Source organism: Ciconia boyciana, chromosome 3 (assembly GCF_034638445.1).
Source record: "Ciconia boyciana chromosome 3, ASM3463844v1, whole genome shotgun sequence".
In the NCBI taxonomy this organism is placed as follows: domain Eukaryota; kingdom Metazoa; phylum Chordata; class Aves; order Ciconiiformes; family Ciconiidae; genus Ciconia; species Ciconia boyciana.
In genome coordinates, this window is record NC_132936.1 from 108,555,042 (window position 1) to 108,566,417 (window position 11,376).

The 11,376-nt window shown below is 39.2% G+C and overlaps 1 protein-coding gene across 2 annotated transcripts in view; it reads left to right on the forward strand.

Moving 5' to 3' along the window:
• CNIH3 (cornichon family AMPA receptor auxiliary protein 3) overlaps positions 1 to 10,271 on the forward strand; it is a 54,596-nt gene extending 44,325 nt beyond the window's left edge. For both annotated transcript variants that reach the window (XM_072858420.1, XM_072858421.1), the window contains 3 exons: positions 5,448 to 5,560; positions 8,087 to 8,230; positions 10,244 to 10,271. In XM_072858420.1, coding sequence (XP_072714521.1) covers positions 5,448 to 5,560; positions 8,087 to 8,230; positions 10,244 to 10,271 — 285 coding nt within the window. The remainder of the gene's footprint in view (positions 1 to 5,447; positions 5,561 to 8,086; positions 8,231 to 10,243) is intronic.
• Positions 10,272 to 11,376: the final 1,105 nt, after the last annotated feature.

Below are 11,376 nucleotides of genomic sequence, written 5' to 3' on the forward strand. Positions count from 1 at the left end.
ACATAGTTTTGAATTACTTAAAATGCTTTGGTTATAGGTTTGTGTTATAACAATTTTAACTACACAACTGAATTTCTAAGTGATTGCTATAAGTGACTAGAGAACAGAGCTTGTAGAGACACAAGCAAGTGTGGATTTTAACAGGAGAATTGAAAGAAATTGAACCTGAAAATTTGGACTGAAAACCTTAGTATATTTACTGTGACAGCATTGTATTGGGCTCTAGGGCAGCCTTTCAGAGGAGGTTTTGGAAGTCAAGTAACTCAAATCATTTAAAGTAGATTAGAAAGATACACTAGAAAATGTAAGTGGGAAGCCTTCCTGTATTTCAACAGTAAATTTAATGTGTTTCATGTGTTTGATCAATGCAAGCAGTATGTTTAAAGCTGTTGCAAATGTAAAGATCTATGGTCTGTGTATTTAAGTTATACACAGTTGACCCTACTTCTTTGGTTTGTGCAACAGCAGGAGCAAACAGATATGATTTTGTTTCAATGTATGTACATTCCACATACGTGCACAGTCTGGGCTAATGCACATGCTACTTATCTTTTTCTGTGTGTTTCTGCTTTCTTTTTCTCAATTGCTTGCATTACACTTCTGACTTTTGTGGTCTGTGTTGTTCAATTAGGAGTCATTAAATTAGAGTCATTAAATAATTGTCTCCCTTTGGTCTCACAATGTCTTCAATGCAGCAGCAGATGCTCCCCAGTAACCCAGGTTAGCTCTGGCAGGCTCTATTAGGGTGGGCTTTAAAATGTAATTAAAATAACTCTTGTGTTCTGAAAACCTCGGGTACATCTCCATCCCTTCTTTCCCTGCTATCGATGAGGACAAATTCTACATGTCAGCTTTAGCAAGGAATATGGGAAAAAAGCAGCAAATTGAGCACCATAGTGACAAGCTGCAGCTATCCTTTAGTGGAAGTGGGTGCAGCAGCACTAACCACTGTGATAAAGCAGCATGCACATAGATCAAGCCTAATTTGGGGCCCTGGAGTGATTCCATGCATGCATGGTGTTTTCAGTTTCTTGTTGCTTTTAGGTGGATGGAAAAGGGCTTGCGTGTTTGTAAGGTGAACTTGTTTCCACTTGGGTAGTCACCAGAGCTGTTACGTTACGTGAAGGAGATCTGACCTACGTTTCTCGTCAGTTTTTTTCTTGCCATCTGTGGGAGGAGAAGGCAGGCATTGAGAAGGGAAGTTGTCTCAGCCTCTAACAGCATAATGAAGACTCTCAGAAACCCCAGGAAAGGTAGAGTGTCTAATGGCGAGCAATTTCTGAGTACAGTGTAAAATCTGTGGTTACAGTATGGATGCTGGTGTGCACAGATGGAGGCTGATGTAGACTCAGAGTCTTCTGGGGGAAGAAACAGCAATTCTGTGAGAATTACTATGATTGTGTAGCACTCAGGAGTATTGGTCCTAAGCAAAGTGCTGTGTTGTGGTTTAACCCCAGCCAGCAACTGAGCCCCACCCAGCCGCTCGCTCACTCCCCCCGCAGCGGGATGGAGGAGAGAATCAGGAGAGTAAAAGTGAGAAAACTCATGGGTTGAGATAAAGACAGTTGAATAGGGAAAGCAAAAGCCGTGCACCCAAGCAAAGCAAAGCAAGGAATTCCTTCACTCCTTCCCATGGGCAGGCAGGTGTTCAGCCATCTCCAGGAAAGCAGGGCTCTGTCGTACATAAGGTTACTTGGGAAGACAAACGCCATCACTCTGAATGTCCCCCCTTTCCTCCTTCTTCCCTCAGCTCTATATGCTGAGCATGACACCATATGGTATGGAATAGCCCTTTGGTCAGCTGGGGTCGGCTGTCCCAGCCGTGTTCCCTCCCAACTTCTTGTGCACCCCCAGCCCACTCGCTGGTGGGGTGGGGTGAGGAGCAGAAAAGGCCTTGACTCTGTGTGAGCACTGCTCAGCAGTAACGAAAACATCCCTGTGTTACCAACACTGTTTCCAGCACAAATCCAAAACATAGCCCCATACTAGCTACTGTGAAGAAAATTAACTCTATCCCAGCCAAAACCAGCACATGCTGGAAAGAAGCATGAGGCCTTGACATTTCAGTGGCTTAACAGTGACTGGGAACACAGTTTGATTCACTTGTTACAATTGATTTTCTAAGCATGAGAATTTAATAGCACTGATGAAGGGAGATTGCTATTCCTGCTATAATATCTTCCCAGTTTTGGTTTCTGTGAGGTATTTTATGTGCCCTGTTCACTGGTGAGACAAACTGTAAGAGTCATTCCATGTAAAAATGATATAATGTTCTGTAAAAGCAAAATTACATTTGAGAAGGAGGTATCCATATGTAATAAACAGGATAAGGAGGAAAAGTACTGACAGAAAAAGATGGGTTTATCTTTTGAATAAGAACAACAGAATGTATTTAGGAAATAGGAAACTGAATAAAATGATTTAGGACTGAGCTTCCTGAGAGATGCCTTTCTGCAGTTGCAGTCTACAGAGGTCTTTGTATTTCTATAAACACAAAGAAGCTGCTGACAGGTGCTTAGCTTCAGTGCTTGTTTTCCCATGCTTTAGTTCAGCCAAACCTACATGTCTATACACAGCAAAGCCTGCCTTATTTTCTTTGGATTTAGAGGGGAAGAATCTATCTACATGTGCGCGTATGTGTGTACTACTTTGTGTGAGGATGTATTGAATATTTATGGTGAGATGGTAATGATATGACTATGACATCTACCTAAGATTTTACATTTTAAATGCAAAATGGTGGATTTGGAATAAGGATTTTGAATGTTTACTTAAATATACATATCAGAGCAAAACTTAGAAAGGTATAGTAGTTTCTTTTCCTTGCTTATGTTAGAGCAAAAGATGTTTCTGATTAGCAGCCTTTTGGTCTAGAAGCTGACTTCCCTTTCAAGCTTTCCTGTGGTTTTCCACACGTAAATGTCAGCCAGCACAATTTCTAGTGATAATTTGTAATGCCATTCATTAGCTTGGGACTCAAAGTGACCAAGTTGCAGCCCTTAAGAAGTGTGCTGTTTTGCCAGTTTCTCCTTCAACTCTGTGCTCCATAACCATCTTGAGACTTGATCTTGAGCAGTGTCCAAAAGCAGAGGACGTTATCTGAATCAGGGTGTTCCTGGTTCAAAACAGAAGTATACTGTTTATATCCTAAAATGTTTGCCATACTGTTTATATCCTAACAAGTTTACCATCTGACAGCTTCATACGCTCTCCCAGAATGAATTAAAGACGTTAGTTTAATTCCTATTGCACAGCTATCTGTATCACAGAAGTTACTATTGCAGTTGACTACCTCAGCAGAAACAGTAAGGATTGACTGTTGCTTGTTTCTCAAACAGCTTTCTTCTCTCCAGGAGCCGAATACCATGTTTGTTAAAGTTGATTGAAAGTTTCCATTGGTTTCAGAAGACATTGTGTCAAACTGCAGGATGATTCTTACAGCCAAGAACTGAGGCAATGTTATTTTTTAGTTATTTATTCAGTTTACTTTTCCTTACAAGCCTTGCTGTTAGTACCTTTCTACACTTTATGCTTTCAATTCTCTCACCTTCTTTTCAGTTTGGTCTCTTAGGTAAATCGCCTGAATATAAACTGTAATTGGCTTTGCAGGCTAGGCTTTGTTTGCTTCTTTGCATGAATTCTCTTCAGAAACTGTGATCAGCACTGATCCTTTATTTGTTTATGTCCACAGGAATATATCACTCCAAGAAAAGGGTGAAGAGACATAAGTGACCCATTTGTTGTTCTATCAAAACCATAGGTAGATTTAATTTACACCAGAAACTGTGACTGGAAAGTGAGTCTGTTTCTGAGAGTGCACCACTTCCTTTGTTTCCTTTCTAGCTTCACAGCAGATTTTTTGCTTTGTTTTGTTTTTTATGTGCTGCATAAATTTTCAGCATGGATTTCCTTCCCTGTTATTACCAGCCAGCCCACTGATCAGACACCAGGGTTGTGTTCTTGCTAAGTTCGTGGATTGTGTTGGAATCAGAAATCAAATATGTGATAATTAATGTAATATGCTTTTAAGTGTTGTGATGTTTAGTGGGTAGATGTACATCATGAAGACCTTTCTTGTCTGCAATTTGTGATGAAGATGAATCATTCTTTGGGGAAAGGTTATAGTCATGTTGTAAATCACATTCTAAAAATGAAAAAAAAAAATCCAGCAGTGATAAATAACTACCATCTGGAATCTGAACTGTGTAATTGTACTATGATTTGTCATCCACATAAGATAAGCTATTGAGAATGTTTAAGTTCAAGGCGTAGACACAGAGATATCCAAATGTGTTAGCTACTTCAAGTAGTGAAGTTAAATGAAAGTAAAAAAAATACATTCCACTTGAGGTGGAAAGACTCCTAGAACCAAGAAGATGCAGAAACATTGCAGCACAGCTGTATGGCAGTAGGTAGGCATTGGGAGTAGCTGTATAGTAGGTTTTACGTTGTTTTAAAAAACAAGGCTCACTTTAATTATTTGACAGGTGAAAATGAATTTACATCAAAAGAAGCCCCTCAAATGCTTTTTGTGATTTAATTTTGGTTGATGTAGCTCCAAGATGCAGCAAGGGATGCAGATGAACTGTATATGGGATTGTCTAGCTTTGAGAAATATGTACTGCTGGAATTAATCTCCTCTATGACTTGAATGAAGAAGAGAAATAGAGATTTCTGAGAAAAGGCATTGGAAGAAAACAAGAGAGGAAAGCCAGCTAAGAAATGGGAAAGCAGTGAAAAAAGCAAAATGCCTTTAGAAATAACTATTCTGAATCAACGCCACATAAATTTCTGTTTCTGCCAGCTGCCCACTCACTTTCTCTTTTAATAGAAAGAATCATCTTGGGTCTGAAACAAATAGTGTGGGGAGCCATGAATTTACTAAGGAAGTGAGTTTCCTGTCTTAGTGGGTTTTAGCTCACAATGCTGACTGAGTAATGGTTTTGATCTCTTCAGGGTGTATATAACATATCAAAATGGTAGAAGCAGCCTTTTTCCAAGGATGCTTCTCCAATATAGAAGTGAAGCCTCAGTAATAGCTTTCTTATTTCCTTTCTGAATGCATCAGTAATGAAACTTACTTCTATAAGAACTCTTTTACAGGCATTCATTTAGTCTCACAATGCTTCTGTGAGGGAGGCAGTAATATAATCTACATTTTGTAGACAGAAATCTGGAGCACCAGCTAAGACAGTAAATGATTTGTCCCATGCCTCTCAACAAGACCCTGGAGTACAGCCATGGTTAGAACCTGGACAAACCTGGCACTGTGTCTTGTGCTCATTGCTCTTAGCCAAGCTGTCTGTCAACTGAGGTATGTCTAGGGACAGACAGAGACACACACAGGAGACTTGCAGAGATGGTTTGTTTTCTGAAAAACTGCTTAGGTGACTAAAATCAAAGAGGTGTTTTACTGACATCTGTTATTTCTGTTCCTTTCTGTTTAGCTGGTGTTGCCGGAGTACTCCATCCATAGTCTTTTCTGCATAATGTTTTTGTGCGCTCAGGAGTGGCTCACACTGGGGTTAAATGTTCCTTTGCTTTTTTATCACTTCTGGAGGTAAGCCCATCTTTTATATGCTGACTGCTTGTTAGCCTTATTTGCCAGCTCAGCACACATGCAGATTGTATGAACTATGAAGTGCAGTGGTAGGAGTATGGCTGAATATCTTTTGCCTAGAAGCTTTTCCCTATAAGCAGCTAAAACTTATGTTTCCAGAGAAAAAGTAAATATTTTTCATGAACATTTAGGATGGGTAAAGAAAAGACATAGTAATATAAATGTGGCCTTCAGTTACTAACTTAGATTAATATTCCAAAGGGTGTCAGGATGTACTCACCACAACTGAATGAAAACTTGGAAATGAAATAGGCTGGAATCTGAAAGTGGAACTTGGTGAGGCTCTAAATATTTTACAGATAGGAGTTGTAAGGCAGTTCATATCTGAAAGATCTTGGACCCATTCATTGAGCCCTAGCAAGGAAACCTTTCCATTGGAGTCATGAAACAGAGACTGGGCAGGTTGACAGAATTTTGCTTCTCATCTTCTTTGGCAGCTTTATGCTTTTTTTTGCACTATAAAGTTGTTTCTTGCTGTACAGTAGAGAATTTCCGTTGTGCAAGAGGAGTCTCTCTTAGAGACTCTTGGAGTAGGGATTGCAGTAGATGAAGAGCTGTTGTCTGCACCCTGCCCACGTTAAAAAGTGGGGAGTGTTTCCTCTCTGGTTCTCTGCTATGTGCCTTGTATTCACTGAGGGGCTTTCAGAGTTGATCATGTAAGACCTGCTGTTAAGCAGCTTTACTGTTTTCTGGACAGGCAGTGCAGCTGCTACTGCTGCATCTTCCTCTGCATTCTAGTGGAGGATCAGCCTTCTGTTACCTCTGAAGATAACCAAGAGACATCAGGTTTTGTGGTTGTCAGTCTGGAGTCTTCACTGGTTTTGCATTTCCACAATGTTTGTAAAAGCACAGATGATTTTTGTCTGTCAGGGTCTCTTTGTGTTACAAAGATACATATGGCAGCAGATAGCTCCTGTTGTGAAGTAGCTTGAAGAGTAATTCTGTAAAGAAGGCAAAACCATTATCTCAACCAGGAACTAAAAAGTAGGAGCTTTTTTACACTATTTTCTTCAAAAGGCTGGTAGTAATGCAGAGTCATGTGATAAAGTGTATTATTCAGAAGTTAGAGTCACAGTATAGCTCTCAGAAAGCTAAATGGGGTGAAGCTATGAGTGCTTTTCTCCCTATGGTTGGGTGCAATAAAAATAATAATGCTTTATGGTACTGTTTTACTAAGGGTTAACAACCAAAGTGTAACAATAATACTGGTTTTAAAAGTTTAAAAAAAAAAAAAAAATTGTATTTTATGTCCAAGGTGAAAATGATCAGACTCTAAATAATGGACCTTCAACCTTTGGAGATACCTTTTGATTTTCTTTGCTTCCATGGTTCTCCATATGCTTTGCTATAATTACTCCATAATTTCTGCTGTTTTAACCACAGACAGGTTTGGGTTCATTGTGAAAGTTCTGCACAAAACCATGGGAAGATACGGTGTAATATCTTCATCCCAATGAGGATAATTAAGCAAGGTTTCACCTGTGGTCTCTGTGAAAGAATTTGCAGTGTTATTAGAGATTCTAAGTGGATGTGACTAATATTGGAAAGGAGGAAGGGAGGAAGGCAAGGTTATTATGAGAACATTTACTTTCAAAGTTTGCTGCTGGTCACTTGTGTGGGGGTTTTATATCTATCTATCTGTCTACCTATCTATCTATAAGCAATCCCAGCAATCTTCAGTGGTTACAGTACTATTTCAAAGCAACAGAAGTATTTCATCTGATTAGTGCTGATCTTAAAGCAGTTCATTAACTTTGTTGAGGACTTCTTTTTTTGGTTTGCTTTTGCTTTTTACTGCAAAGTACCTGAGACAAAAGCTCCTTTGCAAAAAAAGTTCTGTGTCAGGATTTTCTCAAACATCCAGTCATTGCTGAGAATAATTAGAAATTTCTGCTATGTAAGAAGAAAAACATGTTCCAATTAAAATTATTTGAATGATAAACTTTTGAGCAGTGCTACGTGTAGAAAACATTAGTCAGCCAGCTCTTATTTTACTCCATATTGACTTCTTTCCTTTTCAGAGTTGGAGGAACTGAGCTATCAGTTGGTTGAGACTGTCACCTTTCATCATGTCTGAAATCAGTTGTGTAGATGCAGTTAAAGCCCAGTGATCCTTCCTCCATGCTGTGATCACAAGCCACCACATATTGTCACTCACAATATCTAAGTTATTCGTGAGTGAGCCAGAAATAACTATATAGGAAGCAGGAATGTTTCAATCCAAAGAATTAATAGAACACAGAAAGTCCACATTCATGAATTGCTTGGTTCTGTAAGAATGGTCTGCTTAGACTAGCATCCTGATTTTAACAACGTCCGGAAATAGAGGCTTGAAAAAGAGAGGAAAATTCCTCCTATATCATGGAAGATGGTTGTCTTCTGAGCTGGTGATCAGGAGGCTGTATACCTGCACATATTTAATACAGAATGTTACAGAGTCATTCTAGATGTCTTCTGCTCTTTCAGGTATTTTCGTTGCCCAGCAGATAGTTCAGAGCTAGCATATGATCCACCTGCAGTCATGAACGCAGATACTCTGAGTTACTGTCAAAAAGAGGCCTGGTGTAAGCTAGCTTTCTATCTCCTTTCCTTCTTCTACTATCTATACTGGTAAGTCTGGTCATTTCACTAAGGAAATAGTAGCTGCTTTTCATTTGACATGTGAAATTATATTTAGAAATGACTGGAACCAATTGGCTCATTTCCTTAGTCTTATAAAACTTGCTTCTGATCTTGATTCAGGGAAGCATGCCCACTTACAGTCAGCATGTGCTGACACCTCAGTACAGAATATTAAGCATTTTATCTAAGGCCTGAACCAGGCCCCAGGGCCAACCCAAGGAAGAAATTTTTGCTCCTCCGCATGGTCTTTTAGGATGGGTGAAATAGCAAATATTATGATAGCGACATTACATCAAATAAAAATTATAATGTTCTTATGATTCAAGAGAACCATAAGAAAAATACTACATCTACTGGTGTAGTGATGCTCAAGATGGTAAGTAAATGGGTAGGTAGACAGTGGTAGGAACATGGGGTGCACCATGCCTGTAGTCATGCCTACAGCCTCCCTTTCATTACAGGGTAAGCCTGTGTGTGGTCCAAACCCCTAATTTAAGTACATTCTTGAAGATATGTACCCTAGTTGTGTGTTGTCCCCCCTGCCGCTTTCAGCTGTTAGATGTCCTTAGTGCACAGTCGCAAATGCCCAGTGCAAGAGTACGTGAGGATCATATTTAAGGTAAGGCCTTGGCAGAATCCCTGTGCTTTTAGTTGCCCCTGTAATCACACCATAAGACTACTTGACAACAAAGGTTAACACACTTTAAATGGAGGTGTTGTTTTATGATGCCTTTCTTCTACTCCTTCTTCCCTAATGTATTTGCATAGAGTGCCTCTTCAAGCCAGTCTTGCATGCAGTAATCCCTCTGTAAGGCAGCTTTGTACGCTAGTGGAACAAGATCAATGTTATTTCTCCTTTGATCACTGGTCTGTTATCTGTTCTGTTGTTCCCCATATCTTGAGGAGTCATTGCTGGAGGTTGTTGTTTCTCAATATTACTTCTAAATATTATTGACAACAAAGTTTTCTGTCTGCATGTGTATGTGCCTGTGTCTGCATACAAGAGAGAGAGAAAGAAAGTAGAAGGGCCCAGACTCACAGAAGCTGGTAGGTGCCTAACGCACACTGAGATGGATGGGGCATGAGAATCTCAGCAGGAGTTTAGCATCCAGTAGCTTTGTGGGTTTGGGCTGAGTGCCTTTGCCCACTAGTCCTCTTCACGGGGGCGAGAGTGGAAAGCATGGCAGTTATGCTAGACCAGCTCTGTTGGTAGTGCAAAGAGAGGTGGCAAGGCATGGCTGGAGAGAGAAGCATTTTTAACCCCACATTTTTGTGTTAGCTAAAAGACCCTGTCAAAGTCAGCTATGTAGTGGGGTCTAGCATTTCTGCTGGGACTCTAGTGTTGTGCAGCTTCCCCTGAGCCCCACTTCCTTCATTCTAAAATGTGGCCATAAGCCAAAATCCACTGCCTGGTGCTAAATAAAATAGTATTAATTACATTCAATTTTGCTGTCCTTTTCTGGCTATGTCAGAATTAGAATTGCAGTAAAGTGGAGCCATGGCAATATACTGCGATTTCTTCGCTTTTCAGAGTTGCATTTAATGTGTATGGAGTCACTCCAGCTGGTGTCTGCATTTTATGTTTCTTTTACTACATGGAGTTTTTTCCAAAGGAAACAAAATAATGCTGTTTCATGGGAAACCTTGCCTGCCCTGCCAAGAGTTGCTGGTTGAAGTTTTAAAGATCAAACACACTAAAGCAAAATGTTTTTGTTTCTTCACTGTTCAAATTCAGACATCAGACTGCACTTTAATAAGCTCAAACACGGCTTGTGGTGCAGTAGGATGTTGGTAATGAATTTGTTATTTCTTGAGTGCTTTTTGATACCCATCTTGAATACACCATAATTAAGATGCTTTAGAGAGATAGAAAGAATGCAAAGGAAGGCACAGGCCATTACAGTCAGACCTGAGGAACAAACAGTAAAGGGTCATAAAAATCAAAGTGCTCTGTATGCTTCAAAAGGATACTTTCATATTGTGTCTTTCTTTTACATTCAGCATGATCTACACTTTGGTGAGCTCTTAACTGAAAGATCATCATTAAAGACTGAAAACAACAAAGGCTGGAGGTGCAAGGATGAGTGAGCCAAGTGAAACATGATTTTTAAAAAAAAGCAAAGAGAGGAAAACTTTGAACCCAAGAAGTAAATAGAGTACGGAAAGAGAGACCCAGCAAGAAGAAGAATACCATGAGAGAATGGCTGAGTTAACTGTGTTTATCTCCTGTTTTTCTATATGTTGCAGTAAATGACTTTCAAAATCCAAACAAAATGAAAAAAAAGACATGAGGTGGGCCAAGTTACACAACTATTCACCTCTCCAGGGATAATACTACTTGGTTTAGTGGATTCATTATAAACTATGGTCCCTACTGTCTTCCAGGGAGCATACTTTCTTTTCTTAATGACTGTTCTGGACTGAGGAAGCAGAGGGCAAGATCATCTTACACAGAAAGAACAGCTATACAACACATTCTGAAAACGAGTACCAACTGGAGTTCAGACAAGATGTGTGACTGTTCTGCAGGAATGTTCACATGACACTAATCAAAGAGGGATGTCGGATCTTGTGGAATTGCTTCAGTGGTTTTTTTCCACCCACAACAACAATAACAAAAGAATTTGCAGTTGCAGTGTTCTGTTTTCTAATGATATGCTATTCCTGTAGGTGAACATCCAATATATTTCTGTACTTCATTTGTGATGCACCAGTAACATACAGTGATATGTATAAATACATTGGGTTTGACCTAATCATGCCAAGCACTTATCAGAATAGTGTTCCTCTGACTGCAAAAAAAAAAGGTAAAAGCTACATATATTAAGGAGGATTGTAACATAGGTATTATATTCATCACAATGCTGGATAACAAAATACTGGACCAGCTAATTGTGGTCTGTAATTCTGTTTTGCAGCTTTGTTTCTGCTGTCAAATTTAAGCTGAAACAAATATACAAAATATTTTTGTCTTGTATGAGGTTTGTATTGAAAGATGTTCAGTTTTTTATAATTTAAGAGTTTTTAAATTTTATCATATACTCATTTAAATTCACATATATGGGCTATATAACTTTATATATATGTATATACAAATACACATCGACATAAATACTCACAGTCTAATTATATTT